This window comes from Cottoperca gobio, chromosome 24, assembly GCF_900634415.1.
Source record: "Cottoperca gobio chromosome 24, fCotGob3.1, whole genome shotgun sequence".
In the NCBI taxonomy this organism is placed as follows: domain Eukaryota; kingdom Metazoa; phylum Chordata; class Actinopteri; order Perciformes; family Bovichtidae; genus Cottoperca; species Cottoperca gobio.
Genome location: NC_041378.1, coordinates 19,917,190 through 19,937,577, shown reverse-complemented (window position 1 = coordinate 19,937,577; position 20,388 = coordinate 19,917,190). Strand labels below are relative to the sequence as shown.

Genomic DNA, 20,388 nt, shown 5'->3' with positions numbered 1-20,388 from the left:
GCCGGCTCTTTTGACTCGGCTCCCAAAGAAGAGCCGGCTCTTTCGACTCCCGAACGGCTCTTTATTTAGGATCTTTTGTAGCCTATATTTTACCTTAACTTTGAAAAAAAATCATGGTTTATGTGTTGAAAACCCTTTTGCTTTCAGTGTTTTTATGAGAGACCTTATAATTGCCTAATTCTGTGCATTTATTCTGTGACAAAACCACTCTTACATTTGTTTATTTCAATTAAACTTTTTTATTGCACAAATTAACAATAAACTTCAAACAAATCCACAGAACAGAACCAAAACCAGAACCAAACTCCAGCAAACAGCATTAGTCCTCAGGGCAGGTTGGCATTCAGGAAGATCAGATGCCTCAGCTTGGATGGGCTGATACGATTTCGCCTCTCCGTGAGTATCTGCCCTGTTTTGGAGAAGATTCTCTCAGAAGGAACTGATGTGGCAAAAATACATAGTCTCCCCTCCATCACCTTCACCAGGAGTGGAAAGACTGAGGCCTTGGCCTGCTACCAGCTCAGTGGGTCTACTGCTCTCTGGATGAGGGGCTCCTCAAGGTAGCTCCTCACCTCCATTATAGCATCAGCTGTCGGATTTCTCCTTGAAGCATCTCCTGTAGCTCTGTCATCAAAAAGCCTCCAAACAGCAGAGGTTTGCTGCTCCTCCTCCACTTGGCCCTCTAATGGTGGAGCTGGCTGGCTGCTGGGGGTGCATTTTGCTGCTGCTGCTGCACTAATCCTCTGAAGAGCTTCATCAATAGCTCTACCATCATTGAAGGCAAGTTTTTTAAACCTTGGATCCAATAAGGTAGTTTCTGAGAGGACAGTGTTGTACTCCATCCGCAGAAATTTGCGGTCCATGGCTGAACAAAGAGCTGCAACTAATTCCTGAGTTATTATTACATGCACATTGTGCATGTAATAATAACTCATTCATTGTTGTGGCGCCGCTCGAGTGGCAGCCTGTTACAGCAGCTCCTACTCATCGCTGAGTAGTTTCTATTTTATCGTGGGTTTTTTTTGTACTTTTGTTTTTCTTATTTACATTATTCTGTGTTTACTGCAATGCAACCTGTCTGGAAATCATGGACACCAAACCCGCTATTGCACTGGTTTTCTTCTTACTTTTCCTGTTAACAACTATGACCGGGGATCGCACGTGTAGCCAAGCGCATTGTTTACACCAGGGACCAGCCGTTAGCATCCCGTAGCATGGCCCGATGTTCCCCGTGAGCTGAGGAGGAGAAGAGGACGTCGTGCCGGGACTGAGCTGCGGGCTAGGAAGCGACGCTATAGACCTGTAATGGGAAATGTACGTTTGCTCCCCAATACGATGGACGAGCTAGCGGCGCTGACCCGGCACCAGAGGGAATACCGGGAGTATAGCATCATGGTATTCACAGAGACTTGGCTAACCGAGCTAATACCAGACACTAACGCCACACTGGATGGTTTTCATCTGATACGGGCGGACAGGACGAAAGAGAGTGGTAAGAGAAAAGGAGGAGGGCTGGCTGTGTTTGTGAACGGTAGATGGTGTAACTCTGGGCACATCACTATTAAAGAGCAGGTTTGCAGTGGGGACGCTGAGCTACTGGCTGTTAGCGTGCGGCCATATTATCTGCCGCGGGAATTCTCGCATGTTATCGCGATAGCGGCGTATATTCCCCTTCTGCTAACACCGATGTGGCTTGTGACGTCATCAACTCCACTATAAGCAGGCTGCAGACACAGCACCCAAACACCCTCCTTCTGATCTCTGGTGACTTTATGCCTCTCTTTCCACCACTCGGCCCACATTCAAGCAATATGTCACTTGCCCCACCAGAGACAATACAACACTGGACTTACTGTATGCCAACACCAATGAGGCATACAGCTCATCACCTCTCCCTCCCCTGGGTAGATCAGACCACAACCTGGTAGACTTCCTGCCTGTGTACAAAACCCTTGTATGCAGACAACCTGTGAGCACACGCACGGTGAATAGATGGTCTGCAGAGTCTGAGGACGCCCTGCAAGACTGTTTTGACTCCACTGCATGGGATGTGTTCACGGACTCTCATGGGGAGGACAATAACAGCCTCATAGACTATATTAACTTCTGTGTGGATAACGTCGTACCCACCAGGACTGTATCATGTTTCCCTAACAACAAACCATGGATGAATCCTGAGATAAAGGCTCTCCTCAAAGACAAAAAGAGGGCCTTTAGGTCAGGTGACAAGGAAGAGCTGAGGATTGTTCAGAGGGAGCTAAGGTGGAACATCAGGGATGGAAAGAACACCTACAGGAAGAAGATGGAGGAGCAGCTGCAGTAGATGAATGTTAGCGGTGTCTGGAGAGGCCTGAAAACCATCTCTGGGTACAAAGAGCCAGACTCTCAACCCAAGGGGGACCTAAAGTGGGTGAATGACTTGACTGACAGACTGGTTAAGAAGGCCAGCTCTGTCCTGGGGGGAGACAGGAGAATGACGGCCAAGCTGCCCTCTCTATTGGACAACATGTCACATAACAAGAACTTTCATCTAAAGATGACAAGATAAAGATTTTTACAAAAAAAAGAGAATGAAGGAGTGAATGAAAACAGTAAGACATGACTGTAATACTATGAAGGGGGCAAAACACACTTTAACTGCTGTGAGCTGAGCTGTTCACTCTCTCATCCCTGCTGTGTACTTCACATTGTTTAAACTGTATGACTGCGTATTGGATTTAACCAGCTGAATGTCGTGTCATATTTGATGCATATTTGTAGCCGGCTGCTGAGAAGCTGTTAGCATGTGTGCACATGAATACCACAGGATGCTCCGGCTATGTATGCATGTGTTTCATCATGTGATACCTACTGTACACTGATACACCATATGTGGTAAGCGTGCGTCTAATAGTCCACTCTGTGACGAGTGTGCAGCACTGTTGTCACAACTTCTCACACTTACTATTGTCCACGTTTGAATACGGATTATGGATTCTTTATTATGTTATATAACACAGTCAGAACTGAACCTGGAGGAAGCTTTTTTATATTATATTCATGGTGCATTTTTTCTTTGACCATTAAACATATACAGTGTGTATTCTGTGTGCTTCTCAAATGATAATAATACAATTAAAATAATAATACCAAACAACAATATTAATAATAATAAAAATAATAATGATTTTCCCATGCTAACAGATGTTGCTGATGAAAATGAATCCTCAGAAAACAGGAATGACTTGTCTGGTGTCAATCCATAGTTTTCTTTCTTTACATTTGGATGACTGATTGTGCCTTTAACAAAAATGTAACCAACAGTTACTTTGCAGTCAATTGCAAAACAAAGGTCAGTAGCTACAGAGTTTTTAATGCTGACTGACAAAATATCTTGATGCATTTAGAAAATCTAACAGCACTGTTTCGTACTGAAAATAAGTCATGAAGAGACATTTAAAACAGCAGTTATCCAACCGTGACGTGGATTTGACTGACCTTTGAATGAATTAGGGTTGCATGTGTGTTGCTTAAGGCACTGACCTGATGATCTTGGATCTTGCGTCCCACTACGCGGAAGGCGTTGTTGCCCGTGTGGTGGTAGATGTGGACTCTGCTGAAGCCTGTGGAACCACCAGCTGGGACCCACTTCTTATTGGCATCGTCGTACACCATGACAGCAGCTCGTGCCTGGCAGATACTCTGTTCACTGCAGCCACACAAAGACAGGAAATCATCAGCAATCTGATCTGATGGTCAAACACGGTGTACCCTGGTTTACTGAGGCCAACTCCTGTGGCCCAGGGACTTTTGATTATTTTGTGTCGTTTCCTTATTTTAGACTAAACACCGTGTTGTACTGAAGTCACACGAGCATGAAGGATGTTGAACTGTGACTAAAGCTATGATGGTGTTGCATGTGAGAGCGCTCTACCACAACTACTGCAGTAATTAAAAAGACACAGTGGACAGTATGACCCTGCTACACAAAAGACACACTACTACACAGGTTACCATAACACATTGCCATTATTAACGACGAATACACATTATTTTCGAAACCAAGGTGGCTTTTTCTTCACTGATTTTTTTAAAAGCAAAAATATTCAATGTTTCACACAACACACTGAAGTAATCCCAACACAACCACAATCTCAACATATTGTCTTTCCTATTTAGCAAGCATGTCCTCAGTGCTGTGATGAATTCAGTACACAGCCCTCAGATCCTTACACAGGATATGCTAACACACAGAGTGAAGAATGAAAAGTGAAGGAGACACACCATCTGCAAGTACAAGCAGGGAGTTCGCATGAGATCAACTGTACTGTGTGCTTGTACTGATAAGTGTGTTCTACACGTACATAGTCAAGGAAACACACACGTGAATGTACTATGTAATACATGAACACATTTAGCTCTAATGTGCTTCTTTAAGACAACAGAAGCTGAACCGTAATAATACATTTTATTTATAAGCGCACTTTTCATTTGCGTAAACAAAACTCAAAGTGCTACAGAGTAAAAACGATGAGCAATACATTTAAAAAAAATTAAATAAATACATTTGATAGACAGACAAGACAACACTTTAAAATGGTTAAAGTCTAGCAAAATGCTCTGTTAAAAAGATGCGTTTTTAGGCCTGTTTTAAAAGCATCCACAGTCTGTGGCGTCCTCAGATGTTTACGGAGAGCATTCCACAGTATGGGAGCGGCAGAGCAGAAGGCGCGATCTCCCATGGTTTTGAGCTTGGTCCTGGGGGGAAGGAGGAGGTTAGCCTTTACAGAACGGAGGTTTCTTGTGGAGGTTTGTGGGGTGAGCAGTTCTCTGAGGTAGGATGGAGCATTTCCGTGAATGCACTGATGGGTATAAAGAGAGATTTTATAATCAATCCTGAGACAGGGAGCCGTGCAGTGATTTGAGGATGGGTGTGATGTGTTTGTACTTTCGCACTCTTATCAGGATCCTAGCAGCGCTGTTCTGGATGTATTGCAGCTTCTGGATGTTTTTGCTAGGAATCCCGATGAGAACTGCGTTGCAGTAGTCAAGTCAGGAGGAGACAAATGCATAGACATCTGACAGAGAGTGTGGGGCGGAGTTTGGCAATATTCTTGAGGTGGTAGAAGGAGTTCTTGCATGTTTGTCTGATGTGGGCCTCAAAAGGTCATGTGAGGATCCATTTTAACACCCAGATTGGTGACTGTTGATGAGAGTGGAATGTTCTGACCGGAGAAGGTGATGCAGGTTATGGAGGAGGACTGGATCTGATATGGGGTGCCAACTAGAAGGGCTTCGGTTTTAGAGCTGTTTAATTAGAGGAAATTGTGCTTCATCCACGCCTCTATCTCCTCCAGGCAGGTGGTTAATGTGGATGATGGCAGAGGTGCAGAGGGGGTAGGGTTAGTTCTGGTGTAGAGTTGTGTGTCATCCGCATAGCAATGGAACGATATTCCATGCCGGTTGATGACACGACCAAGGGGGGACATGTAGATGGTGAAAAGAGTGGGGCCCAGGACAGATCCTTGAGGGACACCACAGGTGACAGAGTGTGTTTGTGATTTTGATACTCCCAAGGTGACATGCTCAGTCCTCCCATTGAGATATGAGGTGAACCAGTTTAGGCCGAGTGAGAGAGTCCGATTGTGGAGTGAAGACGGTTGAGGAGGATGTCATGATCAACGGTATCAAATGCTGCAGTTAGATCAAGGAGGATGAGGAGCGATGGAGATCTGGCGTCAGCTGTCATCAGCAGATCATTGGTGACCCTAACCAGGGCAGTTTCTGTACTGTGGCCAGGGCGAAAACCAGACTGAATTTTTCAAAGAGGTTATTGAAGTTGAGATGGTCCTGAATCTGAGTGGCAACTACTTTTTCCAGCACCTTGGATATAAATGGCAGGTTGGAGATGAGTCTGTAGTTGGCAAGGACATCTGGGTCTAAAGTGGGTTTTTTGAGTAGTGGTTTGATGACAGCAGTTTTTAAAGGGGATGGAACATGACCAGACTGGAGGGAGTGGTTTATCACTGTAGTGATGAGGGGACCTATGGGGGGACTTTTTTTACAGGGGCATAGTACTTTGATGCATGTACTATGATAAAGCTGATATTTAAATATATACATTATTTACAGTATATATATACATTTCCGTCCAGCCTGCACTTTCAGACTCAAACCAATCCACTAATACTTGATGAGCAGGTGAAGGGAGCTTTAAATGTGCTGTTGGCTGTAAACAGGCAAACTGAACCCCTGGCTCCAGAGATGCAGATGTGAGCCTACAGTAGGTAGAAACGTATGATTTTACACCCCACAAAATCCTCTACACTCTGGTTTAATTACATGCATCCCAACAAAGAGGGCACTTTATACAAGCACATCCAAGCAGTAAAAATGATTGATTGCATAGCTGCATGTTTTGTTGACTGGTCACTTTGGTCAGATTAGATGTTCTCATACCATGGAAAACATTCAGGACCATTGCAGACACCGCAGCTTCTGCCTGCAATGCTTTAACAGAGCTTCCCCACAACTCTACATCTTTGTGTGGTGAATGTACAGGACTGTCTCAGAAAATTAGAATATTGTGATAAAGTTCTTTATTTTCTGTAATGCAATTAAAAAAACAAAAATGTCATACATTCTGGATTCATTACAAATCAACTGAAATATTGCAAGCCTTTTATTATTTTAATATTGCTGATTATGGCATACAGCTTAAGAAAACTCAAATATCCTATCTCTAAATATTAGAATATCATGAAAAAGTATACTAGTAGGGTGTTCAACGAATCACTTGAATCGTCTAGTTAACTCGAAACACCTGCAAGGATTTCCTGAGCCTTGAAAAACACTCAGCTTGGTTCAGTAAACTAAATCACAAGTATGGGGAAGACTGCTGATCTGACTGCTGTCCAGAGGACCATCATTGACACCCTCCATCAGGAGGGTAAGACACAAAAAGAAATGTCTCAAAGAGCAAGCTGTTCACAGAGTGCAGTTTCAAAGCACATCCACAAAAAGTCTGTTGGAAGGGGGAAATGTGGCAGGAAACGCTGCACAACCAAGAGAGATGACCGCAGCCTTAACAGCATTGTGAAGAAGAGTCGCTTCCAGAATTTGGGGGAGCTTCAAAGACAGTGGACTGAAGCTGGAGTCCAGGTATCAAAAGCCACTGTTCACAGACGTGTCCGGGAAATGGGCTACAATAGCCGTATTCCCATGGTCAAGCCACTTCTGAACTCAAGACAACGGAAGAAGCGTCTGACTTGGGCTATGGAAAAGAAGCACTGGACAGTTGCAGAGTGGTCCAAAGTCTTCTTTTCAGATGAAAGCAAGTTTTGTATTTCATTTGGAAGTCAAGGCGCCAGAGTCTGGAGAAAGGCTGGAGAGGAGCAAAATCCAAGTTGCTTGAAATCCAGTGTGAAGTTCCCACAGTCAGCGATGGTTTGGGGAGCCATGTCAGCTGCTGGTGTTGGTCCACTGTGTTTCATCAAGCCCAGAGTAAATGCAGCTGTGTACCAAGAGATTTTAGAGCACTACATGCTTCCGTCTGCTGAAAAGCTCTATGGAGATGAGGAATTCATTTTCCAGCATGATCTGGCACCTGCCCACAGTGCCAAAACCACCAGTAACTGGTGTACTGACCATGGCATTACTGTCCTCGATTGGCCTGCCAATTCCCCTGACCTGAACCCCATAGAGAATATGTGGGGTATTGTGAAGAAGAAGCTGAAAGACACCAGACCCAACAATGCTAATGAGCTAAAGGCCGCTATTGAAGCATCCTGGGCATCCATAACACCTCAGCAATGCCACAGGCTGATTGCCTCCATGCCACGCCGCATTGATGCAGTAATCCGTGCAAAAGGATTCCCAACCAAGTACTGAGTGCATTAATGGACATTTTCAAATGTTTGATTTTGTTTTGCTGTTATAAATCTTTTTTTTTACTTGGTCTGAGGAACTATTCTAATTTTTTGAGATAGGATTTTTGAGTTTTCTTAAGCTGTAAGCCATAATCAGCAATATTAAAATAATAAAAGGCTTGCAATATTTCAGTTGATTTGTAATGAATCCAGAATGCATGACATTTTTGTTTTTTTAATTGCATTACAGAAAATAAAGAACTTTATCACAATATTCTAATTTTCTGAGACAGTCCTGTACTGTGGATTGCATGTGTATGGAGGCCCGGAATTTTAAGTGTGCATGATTCAGCTGAATGCCCCAGTGCTCCCCTTCTTTATAACCGCTGTGAGCTGAAAGCCAGAGGAATCCATCCCAAAGTGTTTAGAGCTACTACAACTGCTACTTTGTTTCCCCTTAGCCAGACACTGAATATATTATAGAAGAGTAGAATTACCTTTCATTCACATTAATGGCTGAGATTAGTGTGCATTATGTGTTGATGCATGGCCCTGTGTGTTTGCAGCTGCTCTAGAGAGATGACGTTGGTGGAATAAGTACTTGACTGGTGTAATGTAGTCCCGTTGACCCTCCTCATCTGATCTTTAACTCTTCCACTGAACACGTCCGCTGCTATTCCCCGCCCACTCTCACTGTGTCTGTTCCATTTGTACGTTTACATGGTACATGGGCTTCCCTATGTTTCTCCCAAAATACTTTTTTAGAGCTGTGACCTTGCTGACAGCTACATACAGCTCACAAATGTGGTGCATTTCTGGGCTGTGTATGAGAGTGTATGTGACAGTCTACCAATATTATACTTTCAGTTTTATTTTCAAGGTGATTAAACAGCTTGACACACTCAGATATCTCTCTGCTGCTATTCCACTTATACACCACTCCATTTTAGAAGGTAGGACAGACACAGACAGACAGACAGACGAATAGGACTAGAGGATGGGATATGAGATGTTTTCTTCTCCTTCATTATTGATAATGAGGCTCATAGTTAAGCAGTGTTCTGACTTCAAAGAGGAACAGAAGCTCCAGGGGCTACACCGCCATGACGTCACATTCTGCCAGGACGGGGGGGGGGGTTCTTTGGCAGACATTACGTTCGGTACTGTTCTCAGCTAAGGTACCGACTAATTGGGTGGTGGTGGCCTAGTGGTCTAGGCTTACAAATAGAACACTGTTGTGACTTCAATACCACCATTGTACCCCTGAGCGAGGTACTTGACCCCATGTTGCTCAAGGGAGACTGTCCCTGTAGTTATTTCACTGTAAGTCGCTCTGGATAAAAGCGTCTGTTGAATGACCTGTAATAATAATAACTAAGTGCTGGCGGTTGTGATCATTTCACTGCTTTGATGGGCTAGAGTTACATAACAAGTCAACCGTCAGAAATAGGTAACTGAGATTGATACTGATAACTGTTTCCATCATGTTTTTATGTAGTAGTACACTGAATACCATCGACAGACGTCAGCTTGGCCTCAGCTACTTTATACTATGCTACTGCTTTCACCTCTTCCATTTCCTCTGTGTCCCTTAGGACAGACCGACAGACTGACATACAAAGTACTTTCACTTTTGGCTGTGGTCAGAATAGATTAATTAAAATCTTTCATCTTTTTCCTCACTCTTAATTTACCCGCTTTCTGAAGTTTGCACTTGTTGGCTTGAAACCATCTGACAATAAAGTGACGCTCTGCTCTGAATGGCCAGGGTTAGCTGTTTCCAAACTGGGGGAGGATGATAAATTCCATGAAGCAGAACCATATAAATGTTGTGCATTGTGGAATCCAGCAGGAGCCTGGCTGTGAGAAAGAGTGAGAGGGGAAGAGAGAGAGTTAAACAGGGACTCCAGAATCTCCACCACATCCTGCATCTTCCCTCTGCAGCCATGTCTTCAATTTCAGATTCTTTCTGCCTCACTGACTCGCTCTCCTCAAACCCTTTTTTCTTGATCTGTCTTTCTCTGCCTCTCATTATTCAGTAAACACTTAGGGTGTGGTGCTTGCAGCCCATATGGAAGTGATCAGCAGCAGAGGCCTCACAGACAAGAGAAAGTCCCTGTTGAGCTGCGGCCTGCAGGTATTGTGCACGTTTGGAAACACAGTAGAGTAAGAAAGTGGATTAATCATCATCCTCTCTATCTGCAGTAAAGCCATGCACTTTAATAGAACCTCTATCAAAGCTCAGCATTCAAGAAAACTGGAACAAATCTGCTGCAGCTAACGATTCATTCCATCGTCGACTAATCTGTCGCTTCTTCTTCTTCTTATTTGATCAAAATTAAGTTCAAGTGATCAGACCTGAAGGTGATGCCTATGGTTGTAACGGTAACTAATAGCGATCTACCTCCCCTGCCGAAAATTTTATTAAAATCAGCAGCGGATATCGGGGGTCATCCTCGACAATGGGTATCCAGTTTGCAAAAGATGTGCCAGCAAAGTGGCTGCCAAAGGAGGAAAAATATTAAACATATTCGCCCATCTTCAGCATCTTCAACACAATCAGTTCAAGGTATTTGTCCCGTTTATAACTTTAATCCGGAACAAAGAACTGTGTGAACGTAAAGTCGATCATAAAATGCGCCACTGAAATCATTTTCCACATCCTCCGTGTTTAATCTGCGTTGTCTGTACAATCGATAACTTCTGCGTTACAAACATATTTTACGGCGTGAGGACAATCGTAAATTATAACATATGAAAACGTTTTTTGTTTTTTTTAAACGGCACCCTTTTCAAAATAAAAGCAACACCATTGTATTGCGTGCATGGTGTGAATACCTTTCTAACTGAGTTGCTATTATTTTGAAAAGGGTGCTGCTTTTTGTAGTTACGTATGCGCACCGCGCGTGTGAATGGCTACAAGTGATGCTGGCCGGCTAGCCCTCAAAATGTCCGCTCACGCCAAAATAAGAAAGATTGATACAGAATGCCGCGTTTGCCAAGAAGACATGGACTGCTAAGTATTTATTTACAGAAGTCAAAAGGTAAAGCCGTGTGCTTAGTTTGTGGTGCGCAGGTCGCTGTGTTCAAGGATTACAATTTGAGTCGCCGTTCAAGAACTTGTCTGATGAAGAGCGGGAAAAGGAGTCGGGTGCTTTGCTAGCTAAACTGCAAAACCAACAAGGACTTTTTACAAAACATTGCACATCCAGAGATGCAGCTCAAGTTATGTCTTATCCCATAAAATCGCTAGAAAAAGTAAACCGTTTTCTGACGGTGGATTCTGCAGCACTCATATGCCCGGAGAAAAGGGAGGCATTTGAGAATGTGCCCCTCTCCCGACGCACTGTAACGAGGAGGATTGAGGACATTGCGGGAAAACTGGAGCTTCCGCTGCAGAACAGAGCGGTCAACTTTGACTTTTTTTCCTTGGCTTTGGATGAGAGCTGCGATGTACTTGACACTGCCCAGCTACTCATCTTCCTACGTGGGATAACTAAGGACTTCAAAATGACGGAGGAGCTGGCAGCCATGCAGTCAATGAAAGGAACAACAACAGGGAGTGATTTGTTCACGGAGGTAAATGTGGACAAGTTGGGACTGAAATTGGACAAGCTGGCAGGCGTGACAACGGATGGTTGTCCAAATCTGACGGGGAAAAATGTTGGACTTTTGAAGAGAATGCAGTATAAAGTGACAGAAATTAACCCTGAACAGAAATTGCTATTTTTGCATTGTGTTATACATGAGGAAGTGTTGTGTAAGTCAGTTCTAAAAATTAACCATGTTTTTGATGTTGTAACTAAAATAGTTAACTTCATCAGGGTAAGAGCATTACAATCACAGACAGTTTGTAGCACTTTTGGAGGAAAATGAGACTGAATATCGTGACATAGGCTACCTCACAGCTGTCAGGTGGCTCAGCCTCAGTATGGGAGCTGAGATTCAAGACTTCTGTGTGAAGAAAGGAAAATACGTCCCACAGACTGGATGGCAGACCTTGGTTTTGCTGTAGATGTGACTGCACTAATGAATGAACTAAATGTCAAACTGCAATGCAAGGGCCTTTTTGTGCATGCAATGCAGTGTTTCCCCTGCAGTGTTTACTGCTTTGGAGGGGTGTTCACCGGGGGGGTTTCTATTTAGTTCTATGATGATGTTTTTACTGTTTATTACTTCTCTATGAGTATTTTCCTATTTGACCCACTCCACAATTTCATATATTTATTGTAAGAGAATATTCTTATTATTTTGATTACCAGTAGCAGCTAATCAAAATATATAATGTACTGCTTTTTATAATGGGAGAAAATTAATATTGAGCAGAATTAAGTTCAATTTATTGTTGATTTGTCCCTCCAACACAGCTCATGTGGCCCCTTGTGAAAATTAATTGCCCACCCCTGTCTTAAACCAGGGATATCACTGCTGTCTGACACACTCTTCCTCACTAAGACTCTGCCTTCTCACAATCTGTCCCTCTTCCCAAACTTTACTGTTTTTTGCATCACTGGATGCTTTCTTTGACTCTGATCTTCTGCGTTTTGTAGCAAGCTTTTGCTGTGCTGTCTCCAGTGCTGCTGCTGCTTCTTCCTCCTCCATCTCCGCTTCCTCTACCTGCTCACTCCATGTAACCCTTTCTTCTTCTGCCATGTTTACCTGCACCTCTCCTTTCTCCTCTGCCTTCTCTCCTCCCAAACCACCTGCCTCCTCTACCTCCTCTCCTCCAAAACCACCTGCCTCCTCTACCTCCTCTCCTCCAAAACCACCTGCCTCCTCTACCTTCTCTCCTCCCAAACCACCTGTCTCCTCTACCTGCACCTCTACTCCCTCCTTTTTTTTTTCAACCTCACTTCCTCCTACTTCACCTAGGATATCGTGGTCTTCATTTTTCCCCCATTATCGTTCTCCACACCACTTAAATTAACACCACATATCTTGTGCACCAGGTCGGACACAGCCGGAGCTGGCGCCGTGCCTTGGACAGGCTCTCGCGGTCTTTCCCTCCTCACAAATAAAACATTTCATACCCGATGAGGTGGCAAAAATCACGTCGTCGTAATCATTAACTTTAACATGGAAGCGGAGGTTGAGCTCCACATCCCGGTTATTAAGAATCATATAAAGCTGTCTTCGGTGAGACACTACGTGCTTCAGCAACTGAGATTTACATCCAGACAGAATGTTTTTCACCGGGAAAACAACTTTCCCGTGTCTGGACAGCTCTCTGCTGAGAAACTAATCAGTTATGAATGGAGGGACGTTATAAATAACTTTGGTTGCGAGTTGAGTGAGTGGCAGTACCTGCACAAACATCTCGTTCACCACGATAACTGTCTCGATGACGCAGAGCATCTTCTCCACCTGATCCAGGTGACAACGCCGAAATGACGGCGCTGTTCATACTTTATACTGCTGTGTCCGACCTTTTCTCTCACAGCTAAACCGATCTCCCCTACGCTACACGGGAAGCCGGCTGAAATTCGGCTAATTCCCCATTTACCATGGCGTCAGACGCCGACCGGCGAGACACCGGCAAGAGAAATCCCCACACACACCTCAAACACCACACCAAAAGTCAACTAAAACAAACTATCACCAGTGAATTAACACCCATTATTAACAAAATAATCAAAAAAGAAGAATCGAAAAGCACACGCTCAGCGTCTCACTCACACACAAACTCCCAACATGCACTGTGAGAGAGAGACAGAGACAGAGAGACAGACAGAGACAGAGACAGAGAGACAGACAGAGAGACAGACAGAGAGACAGACAGACAGACAGACAGACAGACAGACAGACAGACAGACAGACAGACAGACAGACAGACAGACAGACATGAGAGGAGCAGTGTGTGTCCTGATCGCAGTACAAACCCCTGAGGTGTGACAAAGAAGCCATCACTAGTGGCTATATATAACCCAGCACATCCCACAGCGACCGTACAGTGAGTGTGCGTGTGAGTGTGAGTGTGCGTGTGCGTGTGACATGATGGTTCTCGGCTCGGTTTCTTTGAGCGAAGGCCAATCATTTGAGCAGGTTCCAATCAGGACTTACACTTGTCATTATATTTGGTACAGTGCTTCATCGGTCTCACAACACCCCCGCTCCAAAACTATGACTAAAATGACAACCTGCTACATTAAGTGATCAGTGAGAACCAGGAGAAAAGCTCATGGAGAAGAAAAAGACAAGGGCATCGCATAAAATACATAGGAGCCCTGAACACTGTACAGCCACTATATATGTATTATATAATATAATGAGAAACTGTTGTTGGCAAAATAACAAATGGCAAAACTTGATTTGAAACATGACACACACTGCCTACAATACAACTAGAGATGTTAAAATCTGTACCACACTTTCTTCACATGCTATCACATTGTCATAGTACTCAACTGTGTGTCAAAGCACACAGTTTATGTGCAGGTAATGAAAGTTTGTTGATAACACAGCAGTAATCTTGCCTGCACAGTTTACAAATGCTTGTCTTAAGATTTCAACACGAGGCCTGTGGATTCATGTTTGTGCTGTATAATGTAACAGAGAATGACATTTAACATCCGTGCCACTTCACAACAGTGCTGCTTTGTCGTTCCCTAATTATTTCCTTGTCACCTAATGCAGGTCATTATGGTGTAAAACATTATTGCCTGGTAATTACTTGGAACATTGACTGGACTTTTCAAGCAGCAGACTTGTTTAGGAGTAGTCGGCCGACACACAATCTTCATCTTTGAGTACCTCCCTCCCTCACAGGAAGCATAAACTGAGTGAAGACGGCACACACACGCATATGTGGACCCCCTCTCTTTAAATGACTTTGTTCAGCACCATGGTAACAGCATCATTGAGCAGGCTCAACCTCAACACTCCCATGTGACCTTTCACTAAATACAATGGCACACTTTGTCAAAGGGTCACAAACAATCCAAAGAATAGATGTGAGATACTTTTATTGCTTACTTATGGGTAAGAAGTATAAGTAATTTTAAGTAGAACAGCAGTTACAATCATAGAGAAGCAACTCTCTGGAAACTATTCTAAGTAAGAGAAGAGGAAGAAAAAATGCACTAAAAGTTACATGCACGTACTGTAACACACACACACACACACACACACACACACACACACACACACACACACACACACACACACACACACACACACACACACAGTAGTGTATAGAAGGGTGCAGCCTGTGTGTTAACTGGGAGCCTGGCACATTTACAGGATGTTCCCAGTCACACAGGCACAGTGGGCCCATTGAGCACACAGAGTCTGGACTGGACTGAGCAGCCCTCCCAGTATAAAACAAGAGGAGCCTTCAGATGAACAACTGTACAGGTTGTTTCATAAGCAGCAGAACACAACAGTGGATTCAAACTTTATAAAATACCTATGTAATTCTTTTGAGTTGTCAAGTATTCACATGTGAATTGGATGTTTCTCCCTTGTGGGCAACCATAGGTGGCTTGTGGGAAGCTTTGTGTAGGGCAGGGGTTGGGAACCTATGGCTCTTTTGATAACGCGATATGGCTCGCAGACAATTTTGAGCTGACATTTTTTAACATGATTAACAAGTAATAAATAATTATACTGTGCCATTTTAAAGTAAAACTTTTAGCAGCGGATTTTTTTTTAGTTCTCCCCTCTCCTTTCCTCCGCTCTGTCTCTGGTTGTAGGTTAAGGTGTGTTCACACGTGTGTGCGTAGGGGGCGTAGACCTGCCCTTTGCGAAACCGAGGAGAAACTGCACAAAGCAAGCAGTAGACCAGGGGTGTCAAACTCAATCACAGAGACATTAAAAGCTGGGACTACGTCGAGGGCCAAACATTGTCCACATTTATTGAACAGGATACACATATTGGATAAAGTGCAAAAATATATGGAACATATTTAAGTCAACTGCAAACGGATTGCTGAGCAGTTCATTTTAGTTTTCTGAGCTGCAAAGTCGGCAAATGCGCTCAATTGATCAGCAGAATGCGCAGTCGGGAACACAGCGGTGGAGATGGTTTGTCAGTGTTTGGAAACACGTAGTGACCAAAGTTTCCTTCTGCATCAGAGTCTCCCACAGGCAGCTCGGCTTGGAACGCTCTCACTGCATCATACATGTCCATGATCACACGGTCCTGAAGCTGGAGGTTTAACAGTGAGATGCTTCATTATGTCGCACAAACAGTCCAGCTCACATCGTCCCAGAGATCTGTGGTGTGGTTCCCTTTGCTTTCCAAAAACTGGCAGCAGCTCACAACTCGAAAAATCTATTCAGCACTTTCCCTCGACTGAGCCATCGCACCGCCATGTTCAGAATGTATCTCCTCAGGAAAAGACTTAAATTGACTCTTATAAAGTTTCCTGTCTGTGTTACGGTGCTTATTACATGTTCCACCTCCAGAGCTTTACAACACAGCGCTTCCTGGTGTATGATGCAGTGATACACCGTCAGCTGCATCTTCTCCCGCATCCTCACCACTAATCCGCTCTTTTCACCGCATTGCAGGGGCTCTGTCTGTCGTCAGTCCCGTCAGTTTGTCCCGGGGCAGTTTCATTTCATTCACACATTTAGATACTTCCTCAAATGTCTTTTCCTGTGGTTGTGCTATGCATTGATTTAATTACCAAAACCGGCAGGCCAGTTATGATAGACATATGATATTTTCTCGTGGGCCGGATATAATTGCCTTGAGTTTGACACCCGTGCAGTAAACACTGAAACGTGCTCATAAATGAGATAAATAACATAAGCACCTGTTCAATGAAACACTGATACCGCTATTAGTACTCGGTGTTATACTTAAAAAATGCACGCATAAAGTTGCATTCAAATTTATTCAATATATGGCCCTCAAGGAAATACATAAAACAATATTTGGCTTTTATGGCTGTCCCAGCCAAAAAGGTTCCCGACCCCTGGTGTAGGGAATGGTTTTCTGTGTACTGGACAGAAAGAGCTGCTGCTGTATGTCACTTGAAACATGTGGCAGTAGGAAACACACAGGTGAGAATAATGAGACAATTCAGGGTTCAGGTATTGTGTGTCCCTCACTGTCCCTCTGTGCTGTGAAAAAGTACTATGTTCGTCTTTTGTGTGAAGTCATAATTCATAATGACATGAACAATAACTATGGCAGTCTAATAATTCAATGTGATTATTTATGCCTTGCTGTAAGGACACATCAGTGGAGTAATGGCACATTACACAACTCAACAGAGTGTGAATATCTGACCAAAGAAATGAACAAGTTAATTTGTGGAGTTCGGGGAGTTTTTTCTGATGTTAATGCAACCGCACGCACGCACACACACATGCACGCTCTCTTGACAGAATATGCTCTTGATGCAGAAAGACAGACAGACCGGAATAACAAGCTAAGCTCAGCTCATCCAGAGAGCTAATCACTAAATCACTGACTTCATGAAAGGGTGGTGCTGAAACACTCCCTGATCGTTCTGCTTCTTGTTGTTTTCACTGTTATGTCCCACAGCATGTCAGCCTGCTTTCCTGATGTGTAGTTGTCTATTAGACCATTGGGACACAATGAGATGGATTTTTTCATTTGATTCACACTCACAAGCAACCATTATCTTTCAATGCATGGCATCTTTCTCTTCCTCCAAGTGAACATAACATAGGCCCACCGAGTCTAAGAAATATGTTTTCTCACATTTCAGGAAACTGAATCAATAACTAAGCAGTGTCTTCTTCCTAACATCATGCTACAGTTGTTAAATGTAGTACAAATGATGCAATTAGCTATATCCTAACCAAGCCCACAGGGAGATGCTCCTCTCACAGACACTGCCAAAAGACTCTATATGATATGCATTCAGCAAGTAGCTTTAAAATAGGGTACTCTGACGATTAATCATGTGGATAGAACTGCTATTATCTAGTTAATACAGATTTAAAAGAGTGAAACAGTATTATAAATCAACAGCATAATTATCTTTCTTTCTGTATTTCATGTAAATTAAAGTCATTTGTGATGAAGTGATTTAGTTGTTTTATTTCTGGAATAACCATCTTTAAAACATAGTGGAAAATGTTCTTCTTCTCTAGTTTAGGGTTTAAAATCATCACTCTGATAGTTGGGCTAGTTTCCATGCTCCACTGTAGAGGACGGAGGGACTTGGGTGTAATCAGATTGGTCCTTCAGATGTGAGAAAGTGATACATGCAGTTTGTAACAGTTTGTTGTCTTCAGTTAAACTACGCATGCAGAGACATTAGGCCTGGACTGCTCTCTGATCAAAAGTGAGCAGACATAAAGAAAGACAGATGCTAACCAAGCTATGTAAGGTACGTACCGGTGGATTTCCATTCTGGAGGCCAGCACACATCTCTGACTGAGGATGAAGCTAGAGGCTTTGGGCTGTAGACCAGAGGAATGGATCTGCATGGCTCCACACAGAACTAACCCAGGCAGCCCGGCTCCTCTCCCCCACCTCCCTGACCAGCCTTCCCCTGTCTTTGGGTCTCGCCTCCTCCAGCTTCTTCCCTTTCACTCGGTTTCTCTCCCTCTCTACCAAACAGCTTTCTTCATCATCCAAAGCAGAGTGCCAGTCCCCCTGTCGCCTCCCAGCCTTCCACTTCCTCTCTCAAAGCCCCAGTATCAGGGTGATTCCATCCTTATTCATATGTGCGATGTCAGCCAGTCAGCCAGCGAGCAAGCGGGGAGCCCTGCAGACGGTCAGCCAGCTGTGTATTTCCCATGGCAGCAGCCCCAGCCAGCAAACGCATACACTCCTGGCTTTCTGCCGCCGTGGCGACAGCAGGTATCCAGGCAACAGGCTCCTGAGCAGCCCGCTCTGCGCTCTCTGGGCTGTGTGGTGGAGGCTGTTAGGGGGAAATGACCGTGCCGGTATCAGGCACGGCTCGGCTCTTCTATTGCTCTCGCCTGGCTCCCTCTGCTACATGCATCTCATATATTTTGTCTCTCACTTGATCTCTCCCTCTTTCATCTGCCGGTGGCTCCCGCCCTTCCTCCCAGCTCCTCACTCTGCGTCTGCATCTGTGCCACCCTCCTCGCGTTTGCTCTCTCTCTCCATTTCTTACTCGCCATACACCCACCCAACTCATCTCTCTCACTCTTCAAAAGAAAAATGCTGAAGCGAAGCGCAGCATTAGTTGAGTGTTTCCCAGCATCTGAGGAACACACAGCTCTGACAGGAGGGACTCTCCTTTTCACTGCAATGCTTTACATTCACTGTCTAAGTGTGGTGCATCTTTGTAACTACAGTTTATTTTAACCTCTCCATTTCAGTAATCCACTGGAAAAGAAGTCATGCATCAGACCTCTGAAAACACAGCTGCACCAAGTCAATAATGAACTCAACAAATATTACAACATGATGTTTACTGCTGTTTAATGTAAAATCATGTACAGTGTTTCCCCTACCATTGTCTTGGCAGGGCGCTACGCCCCGCCAACGGAGCCCAGCCTGAAATTCAAGGTGTTTTTTTCTTTCTTTCTTGAATAAAAAAAAAATATATATTTATTTATTCACAACTCACTTTTCACATTCACATGGGCTCTTTTATTAAATAAACTAAACGCCTATACACCTACACGTGCGCACAGATCAGAAGAAAGGAGAGGGGAGAACTAAATAGAAACCGCGGCACGCACGCGCACGCAATCTCCCTGCGCCGCGCACACGCACGAAACAAAAGTCTGAGGCTGCTTGAAGACGAACATGAAGTGGGAACAGTTAACTGTAAAGTGCGACATCTTAATAATAGGTAGGCTTCAACTTTGTTTGGTCACACATCACTCGCGCTCAGCAGAGGAAATATAGTTGTAATGTTTATTAAGTCGCAGGCCTAATGTTGTTCCTTCTTCTTGCATCTCTAGACTTAAACCGTGGATCGGCCCAACAACAACGTGCCACTGTCACTCCACCACCGCTCGAGAAGAGACCTCGATCAACGAATGGCTTATCCGACGTAAAGGATTCCACTTCCAGCAAATCAAAGTTAGAAACTATTATACTCATAGTTATTTTTGGAGTTTCTTGGTGGATGACCATCTAATTGATATGTGTATATTAATTACATGAATATAAGTTAATGAAACGTATAGCTTGTCTTTTACTGCATTTTAATAATAGCTTTGGCTGTCATTATTAGAAATGACAAAATCAGCTGTCATACACAGGGGGTAACAAACAAACGTAGGCTATTCATTAAATGTTCTAAAACGAACGTCTTTTTATACAAAAAAAAGATGGAATCATTTCCAAAATTTAGAACAAGTTTTTATCTACCAAAATATTCTTCTTCAATTCAAAACTTTTGACTTTAGCGTGTTGGAGCGATCTAGCAGCATCTAAGTACATGAATAGAATTATAGTTTGTAGAGCCTCTAATCCAGTGGTTCTCAACCTTCTTTGGGCCAGCGCCCCCCTATCCATTATCCAGGTCCCTTAACGCCCCCCATCAAATAAAATGTAGGCTAATTGTCTCCCCTGAATTTTAATGTTGATTATTATTCTGTTATTATTATTATTCTGATTATTATTCTTAGTATT

At 43.6% G+C, this 20,388-nt stretch overlaps 1 protein-coding gene across 5 annotated transcripts in view; it reads right to left on the bottom strand.

Moving 5' to 3' along the window:
* The window catches only part of enah (ENAH actin regulator), a 91,888-nt gene that overhangs the window by 34,097 nt on the left and 37,403 nt on the right, over positions 1–20,388 (bottom strand). For 2 of the 5 annotated variants that reach the window (XM_029462698.1, XM_029462699.1), the window contains one exon: positions 3,523–3,688. In XM_029462698.1, the coding sequence (XP_029318558.1) occupies positions 3,523–3,688 (166 nt within the window). Of the gene's footprint in view, positions 1–3,522; positions 3,689–18,165; positions 18,925–20,388 lie in introns of those variants that run through there. The other 3 variants (XM_029462697.1, XM_029462701.1, XM_029462702.1) reach the window with 3 other exon arrangements.